The following is a 16,699-nucleotide window of genomic DNA, read 5'->3' as shown; positions in this document are numbered from 1 at the left end:
AATACACTAGACTTCCTGGATTGCCTGGAAAAAAGAAAATACTGATTCCTCAGAATAAGACTTGCCTCAAGATCCTCCAAAGTAAGACAAAACGTATTCGACCATAAATGTAGGATATGAATAAAACGCAGCTTCTCCCTACTATATCTGTCAGTATTAACCAGGCAGGTGCTGGTTAGGATTCTGGACTTGCAGGACCCCTCAAAGTAAATCATCAGAACGTTTACCTGTATCGTCCTCTGAGTGCCATCAACGTTGACAGACAATAACGGTGAAGCCAGGTTCCACGTGCTGGTCACATTTAGTTTCGAGCCATCAACTTCCACCTGTTGTGATACCAAAGAAGACTGTTACCATGAAGAAAGACAGAAAACTGATCTCAAGTTCATTGCTGCATACAAAGCAGCAGCCATTTTAAACAGATGGCTCCCAAACAACCTGTCATGTTTACTGCTCCTGCCATGAAAGACAGGGTCCAACAAGAGTCTTCTTAGTCATCTCTGGGGAGAGGTGAAGGACCTGGGCACAGCTGCCTCTGGGTACTGAGGTTTCAAGTGATTTCCAGCAAGTAACAAACAGCCTTCTAACTCTAAACCTATCTGGACATGCTACATTTACTGCAATTAGACAAGTAATGCATATAAATTCCAGTGACATTTTGCAACCCACACATCAGGGCTTGCATATAATATCCTCTCCAAGGACCAAGAAAGAACTTTTTCTGTGTTCATTTTAATGAAGGACTGTGCATTGTTATCTTAATTAAACAGAAGCTTTAATTAGGCAAAATTCTTTGGTGTCGAATATTAAAAGTCCATTTGAACTTTGCAAGAGTTCTGTCACATTTTTGTCGATCATAAATGAGTAATTTCATCAAGTCATCATTTATGAAGATACAAAAAAAAAAACCCATAATCTTTTAAAACAGATACTTGTTAAGAGAAAAATTCTAATTTCCAAATAAATAAAAGTAACTGAAAGAAAACAAGCAAAGCTAAGTTAAAATAAAGAGTATTGTTAGCGCTTGCTTCCTTTTCACTCAGTTTCCCCAACTCTTCTATATGAGAACTAAGAAAAAAATAACAGTATTATTTTAACTCTACAGTAAACAACCTAACAAAGGGATATTTGAGTTTGTTCAAAGGTTCAAAATAAACCAGTAGCAGAGTCAAAACACTTGATCCCTAACAATTCCTTTACTCTCTCTTAATTCTCTTATACAATACTTACTAAAATAAAAGACATACAGATGTTACCATTTAGAAGATTAAGTATGTCCATATACATCTATACAGACTTCATGTATATATATTTCCACAATGGTGTGGTCATACAGTCTAGAAGCTAAGATATGCTACTGGCTATGTAACAAAATATCAGTGGGACGTACATGATACACTCACTTGTGTTTCCTGGTTCAGTGGCCTCTGTGTCCATAGAGCACAGTTCAATAAGTAGGAGGAAGGAAAAATGGCTTAGGTCTCACCTAACACTGCTTTTCTACTCAGTCAGAGCTGCTCACTAAACTGGAGCATTTAAACTTCTAAACCTATGTTGCCAAACTAAAATCTAGTAAAAATATCTACCCAAAAGGAAGCTGTAAGATTAAAGAAGTTAGCATATAAAAGTCTCTACCAATATTCCTGTCATGGTAGGTCCTAAATATTTTCTCCCTTCTCCTGTCCCCAATGGTTCCACCATCCTTAAATGAGTTTTAACAATAAGGTGAGATAATCATACTATCTCATAAATTATTTACTATTAAAACACTAGATGATAAAGATCTGTGAAGCAGCAATAACACATTTTAAAATTATTTAGCAAATTAAGTATCACCTTATGTTAATAAAAGATTTCCAAAAGAAGCTCCCAATAGATAGAGTTTTACAAATATTAAGTGCTAAAAATACCTTTTAAAACTGAAAAAAATACTTGCTTTGACATGGCTTCTAAATTTAAAAGGTTAAAAAAGGTCAATGTTCAGTTATAAAAGTTTTACTAATAAGAAAGTTAAAGGCTGTACGTAAATATTTTTAATGATAAGCATTTAAGATTTGTATTTGATACTAATTTTATTTTTTTAATTTTTTTTTAAAGATTTTATTTATTTATTCGACAGAGACAGCCAGCGAGAGAGGGAACACAAGCAGGGGGAGTGGGAGAGGAAGAAGCAGGCTCATAGCGGAAGAGACTGATATGGGGCTCGATCCCATAACGCCGGGATCACGCCCTGAGCCGAAGGCAGACACTTAACCGCTGTGCCACCCAGGCGCCCCTTGATACTAATTTTAAATCAACAGGGGTAACAGAATGAAACTGTAATCGTCATCTTTAGGGCTTATGAGGGGGAACTGAGAAAAGAACCGAATTTACTCAAATCCTGTAGAGGAGAAACCAATTTACCACAGCCTAAAGAAAACTATCTTTATGAATGTTGAAACAAAATGCGACATACCATATAACAGAATATCATTTGGTAATAAAAAGGAATGAAATGCTGATACATGCTACTTACATGGATGAAGCCTGAAAACATGCCAACTAAAAAGCCAGTCACAGAGGACCACAAATTACATACTTCCATTTATAATGAACGTTCAGAAGAGAAATATCCATACAGATTAGTGGCTGCCTTGGGCTGGGGGTGTGGGGATGGATGGAAGGATTGAGGGGTGACAGCTATGGCGTATGGGTTTTCTTATTTGGCACAATGAAAATGTTCTAAAAGTGACTGTGGTGATGGTTGCACAGCTCTGGGAATATACTACAAGCCACTGAATTGTACAATTTAAATGAATAAACTGTATGGGTATGTGAATTATATCTCAATAAAGTTGGTAAAAAATAAGTAACAAATGAAAACAGAAGGGGGGGTTTTACTTTTTCAAAAATCAGAAGCAGTATTTCATGAGAAATTAAAGATCTAAAATGTATAATACACACACACACACATCATGTTCATGAATTAGGAGAGTTTTACTATTATTAAGATATAAGTTCTCTCCCAAACTGATCTATATATTCAATGTAATTCCGAGCAATATCCCAGGAGTCTTTTTCTTTTTTTTTTTTGGTAGCAGATTCTAAAACACATAGAAAAACAAAGGATATAGAACAATAAAGATAATTTTGAAAACTTAACAAATTTGAAGAACTCATGTCACTTGACTTTAAGACTTCCCATTAAGCTACATTAATCAAGATACTGGTGTAAAAATAGACATAGTCATTAATAGAACAAAATGAGAGTTCAGAGACCCGTGGATTTTCAAAAAAAGTGCCAAGACATTAAATGGGGAAAGCACAGTTTGTGAATAGTACTAAAACAATTAAACATCCGTATTAAAACAAATAAATCCTGACCTCTATCTCACAACCTTTAAAAAAAAAAAAAACAATCAAAACAATGAAAACTAAATGTAAAGCCTAAAACTAAAAAACTCCTAGAAGAAAACATAAGAGAAAACCTTTACGACCTTGGTCCAGGCAAAGATTCCTCAGGACATAAGTACAAATCTTATAAGAAAAAATAGATGAATTAGACTTCACCAAAATTATAAATTTCTGTTTGAAAGGCACTGTTAAGAAAAGGAAAAATGAGCCACATGTTGGGAGAAAATATTTGCAAAACACGTATCTGATAAAGGACTTGAATCCAAAATCTACAAAGAATTGTCTTCTATAAGTCAATAAGAAAACCAACTGAATTTCTTTAAAAATGGGCAAAAGATTTGACCAGATACTTCATCAAGGAAGAGGGATAACAAGCACATCACTGAGTGGTCATTAGGAAAAAACAAAATTATAACAAAATAGCACTACTCACCCACTAGAATGGCTCAAATGAAAAGAAATGATAATACTAAGAGCTGGCAAACATGTGGAGCAATTGAAACCTTTACACATTGCAGGTAGGAATGGAAACTAGTAGACCTGCTTTAGAAAACCCCAGAGAAGTGAAGAAATATGTACAGAGAGTGTTCACGAATGTTCACAGAAGCTTGTTTATGATAGAATATATACACAGAAAGTTTACATTTACCTCAAACTGGAAAAACCCCAAAAATCCAAAGAACCAATAATAATGGACAAATATGGTATATATCCACACAACAGAAATGAGCAATAACCAGCTCAAAAGCATTATGCTAAGTGAAAGAAGGCTGACACAAAAGGGTATATAGAACGTATGATTCCATTGATAGAACATTCTGGAAAAGGCAGAAATCAGGTCAGCAGTTTCTAGGGGCTACGGGTATAAGGATAAGCTTGACTAGGAAAGGGCTTGAGGGAACTCTATGAGGTGATGGAAAAGTTCTAAATCTTGATTTTGGTGGTGATTATATGACTATATAGATTTGTCAAAATTCAATCAAACCACACATTTAAAGAGTAATTTTTTTATTAATTATACCTCAATAAATCTGACTTTTAATAACAAAAACAGGGGTGCGTGGATGGCTCAGTCAGTTAAGCATCCAACCTGATTTTGGCTCAGGTCGTGATCTCAGGGTCTTGAGATCAAGCCCCATGTTGGGCTCTGAACTCAGCGGGGAGTCTGCTTGACATTTTATCTCTCCCTCTCCCTCTGCTCCTCCCCCTTGCTTGCTTTCTCTCAAATAAAAAAAAAAACTTAATAAAATAAAATTATTTTAAAATAAAAATAGAGGGAGCAAAGTCTACCTCTTCAAAAACTGAAAGCTGTATTTTTGAACTACCTTTATGTTCCCTTACTGATAAATTAATTTCTCTCCCTGCATCCTCTGCTATTGGATGAGTGGATATGAATGTTAATTTGGGAAGAAAGACAGAAGGAAAGTTCCATCTAGACAGAAACATGGGGGGAAAAGTCCTTTTCAAGTCCTGTCAATTACATGAAGGAAAGAGAGGGAAGATGAAGATATCAGAAATCAGAGATCAGAGATCTCCCCATTTCCTTTTGTGTGGATCCTTGGGAAAAGGTAGCGGGATAGAAATGGAGAGAGATGTGTGAAATCACTCTGGCAGGTATCAGGTACCCTAAAAATATCTAAGCTGGAGGTCTACTTCTGGAACATAGTCTAGGAGAGGCTGTAGGCTTCGTGTCATGGCATTCCTAATGTGTATGACCAAAAGCACAGCACTGATGGAGGAAGAAGTGGATAGATGACCCAAGCACATCATGTTAGGAATCCAGAAGTTTTTACCTATCTTAATGAGAGGACAAAGTCTGGGTCAGGATAAACACAACACAGTACAGGGGACTCCATGACTACAGGCAAACAGTAACCAGGACTATGGGTAGCAGAGGCCTCTTCCATAACAAAGAGGATGAATCTTCACCTGACAGTTATGGGTCCAGGTCCTTACAGCAGAGCCTTGTAAAGACACTGTGGGTCTGAGTTCTCTTCCCCACCTCTATAGTTACAAGGTGAGTTCAACCACGTACCTAAAGGCCCCTTTTACTTGCATCCAAACTCCACACCACTATGGTAGCTGGACTGAGGGAAAGAAACCCGAAACACCATGGTATCTGAAAGACACTGCTTAAACCAAAGTGTTGGGGCGCCTGGGTGGCTAGGATGGTTAAGCACCTGCCTTCGGCTCAGGTCATGATCCCAGGGTCCTGGGATTGAGCCCTGAAGTGGGCTCCCTGCTCAAAGGGGAGCCTGCTTCTCCCTCTCCCTCTACTATTCCCCCTGCTTATGCACTCTCGCTCTGCCAAATAAATAAACAAAATCTTTTTAAAAAATTCTTAAAAAAAGAAAAACAAAAAACCAAAGTGCTTCCTCCCCCTCACCCCTTACTAAAGGCTTGTGAGGAAGACTATGTGACAGACATACAGAAACTACATTTCCTTGTACACCTGGGAAGTAATGAGCATAATTTTGCAACGTCACTATATAACTGAAGCAAGGAAGTTATCAGAGCTCCTAATCATAAACTATGAAGCATATCAGCAAATTTTAAAAGAGGGAAGAGAACATGCTGAAAACCATCACCTGCCTTCTCAGGCCTCAAGCTATAAACAGATTTCACCAAGAAACATAATTCAGGACAGCAGATGCAATCATTCTATTGATGCTTTCGTGAGATGAGTAAAATCTAGATGTAAGTATAGGCCAGTAGGAGAGGCAGGGAATTTGAACATTTTAATCCCATAGAAAGATAGGAGCAGACTGAACTGCAGAATTCATGTTACTATGCCATATACATTGTTTACACATAATTCTTCAGCCAAGAGGGGCTGAAGCAGCAGACGCGGAGTGGAGGTGGCAGTTCATTATTACAGCACTGAGAACCTGACATAAAGAACCACCCTATCTTTTCCATGCCAAAAACTAATGGAAAGTGAAATCTAGGACAATGGAACTGTCAGATTTGATGAGAGGGTATTAGAGTAAAAGGCCTAACAAGGAAAAGCTACGGGTTGCCCATGCTTATACACAACCAACCACCCTACTGCACATGATGATCAGAAAATAACCGATGCTGGATCTTCGCATACAATTTGCAAAACACATTTTTATCAAGAGAAAAAGGTAAATTAAGAGTATTATAACACAAGAAGAACTACTTGAAGAAACACAGGAAGAGTTCAGATAAATAATTCTGCAAAGTCTCAAAGACAACCATAGGAAACATGACTCCTCTTTTTAAAAATGAGCTCAAAGAAGAAAAACAAAGGTTCAAAGAAGAGATCATACAACAACAGAAGGAAATGAAAATCAAGCTGGTAGAACTCAGAAAAAAAAATGAAGAGAAAAATAACATTATAAAGATAAAAGCCACCTTAAGAAGCAACCAAAAATAGAATCAATGAGACTACAAAGAAAGACAAGGACATGGAAAAATCATATAAAACAAAACAAAAGACCAGCAATATAAAAATTTATAGAGAAGACAACAGATATGGAGGAGGGAGAAGTGGATCCAAAGAATATACAAACAACTTTTTCAAAAAGGCTTATAAAGAAAAAAGAATAAATGTACCTTCAAAGATATGATAGGGTAAAACTTCTCAGAATAAATAAAACCTTGAATTTGTAGAATGATGTTGGTTATGGAACTTTAAGAATAAAGACAGTTTTATGTGGATATTTTGGCAAAAATAAGAAATCAGACAAAAGCAAGGAAAAACCTCAGGTCAGCCTAATTTCAAGGGCAAAACTGATACATAAGACCATAGAGCAATGTGGTCTAAGTACTAAATAGGAAAATGTTGCCCCCTAATTTTATACCCAGCCAAGATGTCCTTAAAGTATATTGTATAAACATATCTTGTAGCATATAAGAGAACTTAGCACCCCTTATTTTAAAAGGAGACATCTCTATATCTACCAATATGAAACCACATCCAAGGAGTTACAGAAGAGCATATACAGTATGTTATCATTTGTTAAAGGGAAAAAAAAAACCCTGTGTTTTTTTAAATGTATAGAATATCTCTAGATAAATATGTAAGAGGAGCAGAGGGGCTGAGGGACAGGGATAGAAGGGGGGCTTGCCTTTTACTGCAAATCTATTCATACCTTTTAAATTTTATTCTGTATATATTTGTTATATATTCAAAACTTTAAAAGTGAGGAGAAGTGTAAGGGCCTATTTTCTTCTCTCATGGTAGCATGAAGTCAATATTTACTTTATACCTTTCACAATAGGCACACAATACATTATAGCTTCCCTTCTAAAACTTCATTTTGGTTAACACACCAATACTCATTTCAATTTCTCTGGTCATAGATTTATTGATTTCATCTCCAGTACCCAATTTTACAATGTATTTTGGACAACTGCTCTGTATCAACTCTTCCTTATCTAAAAATAATGGACTTGAATGAGCAATGCTAAAGATCTCTTCTAGGCTAAAATTCTATGGTTTTATGGTTGCAAAGCCCTTTTATTCAAGATCCACTTAGACGGTTAATTTCTGACATGGCAAATTCCAATATTAGAAAGGGATTTTGGTTTGCTCAAGCACCTCTGTTTGGGTAGGAAATTTTTAAGATCTTTCCTTTGACAAGCAATAAAAGCTAACAAATTAAGTCAAATTCAGTGTGGAGATTAAAGAAAAAATAGACAGAGTAAAATGACAAATGACATAAATAAAATTTCATACCTTTCAAGGAAGACAATATTGTGGAAATGTTCTAAGCACTATGAAAACACTAGAATATTTTACATTATTTTAAAACTCTATTTAAAAAACAACCCAAAGACACAACATCTCTGTTTAGAAACACTAACCAAGACATAAAGATTTCATGCCTTTAGTTTAAATAAACCTAGGACTCAAGTGCACCAAATTTATATTAATCATCATATTGATTCTGACCCACACTCTTGGCAGAACACCTCCTCTTTTCTTTACCAAAATTGAAGCCACGAGACATAAGTCCTTTTACTTTTTGGCATCAGTGAACCTGCTCTCCTTTACTGATATCTTATACACCGGCCATTTCCCCTCTGCCTCATGCACGTACAGAACCCCCATATTTTCACAGATGGGCACCTGACCCACTACGCCCTCCAACCACCAAACTGCTTCTTTCCTTCTTTTCTCTGACAGGCTCTAGAACAAGTGTTCTGTGCCTATTTTCCTACCATGTAACTTTTCCCATAACCTTCTACAATCCGGCTGCTAAAACTGTACTCTGAAAGGTCACAAATCTTCTCTAGCAATTGTATACTCTCTTCTTAATTCTCATTACTCTTTATTCTCAGCAGGAAGGAAGACCTCCTGGGAAGAGGTGATATTTAAGCTAACACCTGAAGAGTGAGTAGAAATTAGTTGGTAGCTGTGCGTAGGTGGGACTATCCAGAGGGAATATCCCAGAGGCAATCTCGTGCTAAAAAAAAAAAAAAAATCCCAGAGGCGAGAAAGAGCTTATCTCATATGAAAACAGTGTGCAGAGCACAGAAAACAAAGGTGAGCATGGCACATGGGAGAGGCGGAGCGATGAGAAGCACTAAAGGATTCCAAGTGGAGATTGCCATCATCAACTCAGGCGATGTGAACTTCAAAGAACAAGGGTTTTCCAAGAGGGAGGGGAACATGGTCTAGAATGGCACTAGAGGAAACAACAGGCTCACTTCCCATCTCAAAGGTGCATGTGTGTTATGGGAGGAAAACCACCACCAGGTTTCTGTGAAGGCCAGTAAGTGGCAGAACGTTCAGAGAAAATGTCTGAGAATACAGGGCAGTTTGTTGATGACAAAGCAAGAGATACAGAGGCCATAGTGGAGGAAGTGGAGAGATTGTGTGGAAGAGCATGGATGACTGGGGAGCCCCACTTCCCTCCACCTTTACCACAAGCACCCCACCTGCACCTGCTACTCCCTCTCACCTGGACTACCACAATAGACTAATCTTCCACGTCTACTTTTCTGGAACTCCACTTGGCTCTCCTCACTATAGACAGCATAGTTTTTGCTAAACAAACCTGATCATTCACAAAATGAGAGTTTACTAAAGGGGGAAAAATGAGTGTGAGAATGACCAAATAAAGGTCCTGCCTGCCTTTGGAAAGTACAAACTCCAAAAAAAGATGTGTAATACTGCAATCTTCAGTGTGAGAACATCCTATGTCTCAGCATTCTATAATCATTTAAAAATTACATTCTATTTAAAGTACTGACGTTTTAAGTTCAAATTAAACAGAGCAAGGCTACGGTGAACAGAATTCATGCAATCCATCTTAACACACACTATTTTCTGCAAAGTTTCCCCAACCTAAAGAGGATGACTTCAGTTAAGTTGTTTGTAAGAATGTTTATGATGTTTAAAACACCACTTCAAAAACATGCTTTCTTTCCTATTTCAAGAAAGCATCTTCTCATATTTAACAATCTACTAGTAACTTTGGACTCCATTAAAAACATTTAACTGCATTTGTGGTACAAATAATGTTGATGTGGAATATTTTCCGTGAGTTGTTTGGAACATTCAATTTTCCTATCTACGTAATCATAAGGGAAAAAGAAAGTACACACCCAAAATTAATTTGACATTTGAGAGAGATTACTTACATCCTTTACCACTAAAAAACAAAAAAAGCACTTCCTCAGAGGTACCTCATGACACAGTTAAAATATTATAACTTCTATTGCACTAAGCACCTGCTAAATAAGTTTTTTCAACAGTAGGAATGTAAAACTTACAAAACAAAGTATTTGCCAAAAAGCTTTTCCAAAAATAATAAAAATTTGGGAAGATACAGTCTGTAAAAAGTGTTTCTGATTCACCATACAATTCTTTTTTGTTATTCACAAATTCTTTTTTGTCATCAAATGTTAAGATTAGCATTGAGCAGAATTAGATCTAAGATAAAAATCAAGGTGTTCATTCCACTACTTAAAAAAGATTTTGATCATATATTTTGCTTCTATTTATGAAAACAATATAAGGATAAAAAAGATTTGTTGATCAAGCTATAACTAATTTCCAGAAAGGAATAACTAGCCTGCCCATTAGACTTGCATAGCATATCTTAAAAATTATCAGTCTGCACAAAATGTGGAAAAAGACCTGCAGTTTTCTGATTTGACTATTAGGCTGGAAAGGATCCTACAAAAACATACTCCAACTTAACCCTCTCCTCCTCCTATTACACATATAAGGAAATTAAAGAACCATATAAATTATGGAAGCAACAGAAGCAATTATCTTGCAATTCTCAGAGTATTTCACTGAAATCCATATGTCAAAAGCAAAAGTAACACGTGTACCTAAATACTAAGGTACCATGCTTGTCTGTAGCAGACACTCATTACTTATTTGTACCCTGAAAGAAGACTATTCTGGAGATAAAGATGCTTATTGATTCTTTTTGGTTCTTATCTCTTAGTTACTGCTAACAAAAATATGATTATTCAATTGTGTATAACATCGATAGGTATAGCCAACACTCTCTAACAACAAAGGAATCTGTAGACCACACAGTTAAATACATGGGGATACTACCACCATCTACCATCATTATAGTTCACTGGCTTCTACACACACTGCCGCTGGATATGTGAAACACATAACTTTCCTAAAATTTAGATCTAATAACTTTCCTAAGTTACTTGGTTTGACGTTAGCATCTCAGGTAAAACACAACAAAAATAACACAAACATTTTTATTCAATTATAATAATGATTCCTAATATTCTAATATAAGCTACAGGACCACCTTAATATAGATCTTAAAATGACACAGAAAGGGTAGGTTTTCTTTATCCTGCTCCTCTATTTACTAAAATATTTTCTTATTTCAAAATATAGTCATGATACCTCTACTGCCCTTCCAGAGAGAAATGAGATGCCCATTTTCTGAAAACAAAAGGAGACAACCATTTTTCATAAGTTTCTTCTTTACCACTATCACCTTGGAAACAGTCTTTTATTTCTCTCCCAAATAGATATGTAACAATGACAAAAACATCAAAAGGGATTAGACACAATGATCGTGAAGATCTGTTAATCTGTCACAAAAGATTATATTAAATATGCATGTGTTATAAATGTAATTAAATATATCTCAAAGGATGTGAATTACAAAAACAAATTTTAGGTACTGGCTTACAATCAGCCAGGTGGACTAGTTTCTCTTTAATTATCGCCTCATTAATTGATCAGTAACAACCGTAATTTCAGTTGTATGGTTTTTTAAAAAAAATCCTACATTATTTTGCCCACACTTTAATTATAGTAGTAGTTTCTTTTGGATCAGTGTGATAAGGTCATTCTCTGCAGATAATACTGTAAATTATATCACAGCTTAATGAATAACTGTAGGTAGATGCGTTTAACATAAGGAGCAAGCAAAATTGCCTTTACTTCTCCTACCAAATCTACTAAATCACGGCAGAATCTTACATTTTCTCTGTAGTTTTGTCAACAGTCTGCCTGCCTGTAGTTGAAACTCAGGTTTACAAGCTGCCTAACTGTTCACGTCTCCATGCCCGCACACGTTAAATCTGTGCTCACAGAGTGGTTACGAGGAACAAAGTCAAGCACTGAGAACAGTACCAGGTACGTAATAAGCCCTCAACAAATGCTGGCTATATGTGGAAGTTCAATATAGTGTTACTATGTCGTGCCCCCACAATAATGATTATTCTGGATCTATTTTTCAACAAGCCTACTTTTGCTTGTTCTTCCATTAATACCTTCTCCATTTTTATCCTTTTAATTTTGTCTGATTTCTACTAGTATCTCTTTTGCTTTTCTTGTGTATTTCGCTACCACAGAAATCCCAGGACCTTAGCTGCTGGTGCACTCACACTAGACCTAAGTGGGCTACACTACTTTCACAGTAACGTTCTAAGTCCTCCTTCCTCCTACATTCCCATACACTGCAACCGAGATGTGCCATTTCCTAATCCTACCTCCTTTATTTGATCTATGAATTCATTGAGATAGAAAACCTAATTCATTTGAGATAGAAAGCTCAGCCTGGGTGGCTCAGTTGGTTAAGCAGCTGCCTGTGGTTCAGGTCATGATCCCGGAGTCCCAGGATAGAGCCCACATTGAGCCTCCCTGCTCAGTGGGGAGTCTGCTTCTCCCTCTGCCTCTCACCCTGCTCTTACACTCTCTCTCTCAAATAAATAAAATCTTAAAAAAAAAAAACTTTTATTTATACATTTGTTTATTTATTTGGTAGCTGGAAAGCTACCAAAGCTAAGTTTTTAAGTTAAATATCACAACGTAAAGCAGACAAAACCAAAACGACTTGCTTTCTTATAGTCTTAATGTATGTTATTCAGATAAGTAGCCTTTATCTTAGATTGTTGACCACTGACAATATAGTTGTAATTCAAAACTCTCCAGGACAGCTTTTTGTAAGATTAATAAAGTAACTTTTAAATAAAAGTATTTTTATTTGCAATGACATGGATGGAACTAGAGATAATTATGCAAAGCGAAATCAGTCAGAGAAAGACAAATACCATATGATTTCACTCATATGTGGAATTTAAGAAACAAAACAAGATGGATATAGGGGAAGGGAAGGAAAAATAAGATAAAAACAGAGAGGGAGGCAAACCACTAGAGATTCTTAACTATAGGGAACAAACTGAGGGGTGCTGGAGGGGAGGTAGGTGGGGGGATGGGGTAATTAGGTGATGGGCATTAAGGAGGGCACTTGATGTAATGAGCACTGGGTGTTATATGCAACTGATGAATCATTAAATTCTACCCCTGAAACTAATAATACACTCTATGTTAACTAAATTGAATTTAAATAAAAAAATTTTTTTTAAACTGTGAAGTGTTGATAATACTTGTACTTAAAAATCCTCATGTGCTTAGAGGAGCAGAATAAAGTTATTCCAAATATATATATTTTCCACTAAGCCCTTTTAGGTTACAAAATTTACACAGGATCTAGTATATCAGAGATGAACACTCCACCCCCCACCCCCCCACCCCCCCACACACACACTTAACATAGCTCATTTACAGAAAGAGAGAAACAAAGAATTTCAAAACAAATTAAAAATGCCACTTAAAATTCTGTCCCATTTCTAGGTTTCACTTTTATGTCCACACAAATAAAATTATCTATTCAAATTGTTAGATAAATCCTTTTCATTCTGTTGAATGAAAGTAAGACCATTCTATTATTTCTAAAACTGTGCTCCCAAACTGAAAGGAGAAGAAAACTGGCACTCTTCCAAGAGCCTTGAACAGGAGCATGGCTAATGTAATATATCAGTTTGGGTAGCAGTTACCAGGATTAATACACCTATCATGGCCAAAGAGAAAGCTAACAAGAAAAGGGAAGAGTGGACACTGACCAGGAATAGCACAAGAAATTAATGAGCAAACTGCATTCATTCTTGAAAACCTCCAGAGATACAAACTGAAACAGAAATAGTGAAATCTTCATATTTTCATTTCTTAGAAAGCTCTAAAAAAATCTGAGATATTTCAAGCAATGATACTTTGAAATAAGGATCAACTCAAATCAATTCTCAGGACAGATCAGAAAGGTGGAAAAACAGCAACAGTCTGAAAAATCTTGGTTTCTCTACCTTTTACTAGCCAAGGATCGACATTTCAAACACCTTCTAAAAAGTTTACTCTTACCTAATCATAATAAATCTCAATGGGACTTGGATCAACAGCAGAGTACAAAATTTACATAAACTACTCATCTATGTAATAACCGGTAGACAGAAGGAAGGGTGACAGTCACTGTTTGCAGCACTGAACTTTCCAGCAAAAGCCTCAAGCAAGCATCCCTCCCTAGACATTCCTTTGCAAAAGGGCCCTTTGAACCAAAGAAGACTCGACTTTATTTTTAACACAGGTAATTCTAAATTATTTGGGGGTGGGGAGTGGACCAAAAACACACAGAAATACCTACCTGACCAAACATAAGCTAAACAATACAGTCATGCCCTCTCTTAACTAAAGAAAAATACTTTATGGAAAACATTTTTACAGAAGAAAAACACATCATTACCTCTAGTGCAAAAAAAGCTAAGATCAATCATTACAGAAAACCTAAAATTGTTAACCCTTCTGTGAGGGGCCATAGTCAGAACAGGCATAAAGATCAGCCCAGTGACGAAAAATTCCACCCGGACAGTCTTCCTTTCAAATAAGAAACTGTCTTTAGAAAGCTCCTATTAAAATCCACACTGCCTAGAAATTAACTCATTTGCACAAGAGCACACAGATTAGTTCACTAGGTAATGCAACTCTCACTTTAGAGTCATTTTTGATCAAAGGAACTGGGAAAATTTTTAAAAACCAGGTAGTGGGAAGGAACTGGCGAGTACAGAAGACCTTACAAAAGTAGGGGGTGAGGTGACAACGCATTAAAGAAACAAAACAACAACCCTTCTGTTATGGAAAATTTCAAACAAGTACATAAACAGCAAGAATAGCTTCTTAATAACCCCCACAGTTCCAGCCCCCCAGTTCAAAACTTGTCCACTTAAAGCCAATCTTGTCTCACCTATATCCCCACTGATTCCCCCACATGCTCCATGACTATTTAGAAGCAAATCCCAGATTTCTTCTTCTTTCATCCATAAATTCAGTGAATATTTTTTCTTAAATTGAGCCTAAAGTACTATGACACGCACCAAGCTTTTGGCAACAAATCAATCAAAAGATTAATTTCATATTTAGTAACAATAGTTAGCTATCTCCTTTTTCTTCCACACATACACTCTGGTTTCTCTGAGCCTGAGGGGAGGGGGAGCAGGAGGTGGAGAGCAAGCAGTGGAGCAGGCAGCTGTAAAAGGTTACCTGAAAAATAATCAGTAATCACACACACTGCATATTGTGCTTTCTATAATTTCTATTCATTGAAGGATGAGGTCAGAATGAAGTGTTCCTGTTAGTCTGGGTCACAAAAGTAATTCAAGATGCATATAAAAATGCTTATTATCATTCAAGTTCTCTAAACCCATTCAACCATTTAGCCCTTTGCTTTCTGATAAGACTGCCAACAACTATGCCAATTAGTGTCAATTGCGATGTTAGATTTTGTAGCATTCACACCTGCCTACCAGTTAGCTTAGTGGGCAGAAAGAAGTGACCAATGTTTACAAGTTTCAGCAACACTAAACTCTGTTTCTTCCTTCACACCGGCAAGTCTACAAATTCACCAATTGGCGCTTTTTTTTTTAATGTGTTTTGCAGATCAGTTTCTATAGAGGATTTCTTACATTTTTGGAAGGAGAGCAGGTTTAGCCATTATATTTTAAACTATAACAGTAACAATTTTTTAAAAACCTGAAGTTTCATAACTCGGGAGAATCTAATCTATAATAAATTTAGTGGATTATATATTTACTTCAAAGTTTCACAAATGCTAAATTTATGCATTTCATTTAAACACATGGTTATTAAAAAAAACCTACTCATATCTTGAATGAAAGGCTTCTCAGTTTAGAACAAGATTTTCAATTCAAATTTGTCTTTTAGAATTTGCCAAATATTAAAGCATGTATAAAAGAGCAAAGTGTAATTAACATGGAAGAAATCATGAACACCTGGAATCTGATATTAATTATATATCATCATATTAATTGAAGTGTATACTTCATCTATCCTTTTTAATTTTTAAATAATTGTTCATAATTAAAACATGCAATACTTCTGAAATATCCAGAACAAAATATAATCGTTATTTTATCCTCAGATCAAAATGCTTCACTTTGGTTTGTTATAATTAATAACAGTATTTTTTCAAATTTCACAATTGAAGCAAACTGCATATAGCTGATGAAAGCTACTGAAGTAATATAGTGGTTAAAGACAAAGTGCATTACTAAAGAGAAATAAAAATTGCATGTCAATATCTAAAAGTACGGGAGATGTATATAGTGTAGCACATTCGATCTAGTGTCATTACTTAAATTGCTACTTTTCCTCAACAATCTATTCTCCAGCTCTAGCAAGTAGAATAAATGGTAATTTTACCTGCCAAATTTGGCACAAAAAGGGACAAGCAACTTCATTAACAGAACAATGCTTTCAATATGATTTTTTTTTCCTTTTTCCACCCAGTGCCAAATAGTAGAACAATTCAAATCAAGGAATCTAAGCAATTACCTCCTCTTGTTGGAAGTTTTACATGGTTGAATAAGCAAATGATACACACAGAATGCTAGCAAGAATATCCTCCCCCCGTAAGTCAGTATATGCCTTGAATTGCGGCTTAATTCCAAGCTAGTATGCTATACTCAACAAAAAGGAAACACCTCCCCA

The 16,699-nt window shown here is 36.0% G+C and overlaps 1 protein-coding gene across 6 annotated transcripts in view; it reads right to left on the bottom strand.

Annotated features, from left to right (window-relative positions):
* PCCA (propionyl-CoA carboxylase subunit alpha) overlaps nt 1-16,699 on the bottom strand; it is a 390,617-nt gene that overhangs the window by 97,369 nt on the left and 276,549 nt on the right. For all 6 annotated transcript variants that reach the window (XR_004626797.1, XR_004626798.1, XR_004626800.1 and 3 more), the window contains one exon: nt 228-326. Coding sequence is in view for 1 of the 6 variants with exons in the window: in XM_034665428.1 (XP_034521319.1) it covers nt 228-326 (99 nt within the window). In the remaining 5 variants the exon portion in view is untranslated. The remainder of the gene's footprint in view (nt 1-227; nt 327-16,699) is intronic.

This window comes from Ailuropoda melanoleuca, chromosome 7 (assembly GCF_002007445.2).
Source record: "Ailuropoda melanoleuca isolate Jingjing chromosome 7, ASM200744v2, whole genome shotgun sequence".
In the NCBI taxonomy this organism is placed as follows: Eukaryota; Metazoa; Chordata; class Mammalia; order Carnivora; family Ursidae; genus Ailuropoda; species Ailuropoda melanoleuca.
Note: the sequence above shows the minus strand (reverse complement) of the source record. Positions and strands in the feature narration are given on the sequence as shown.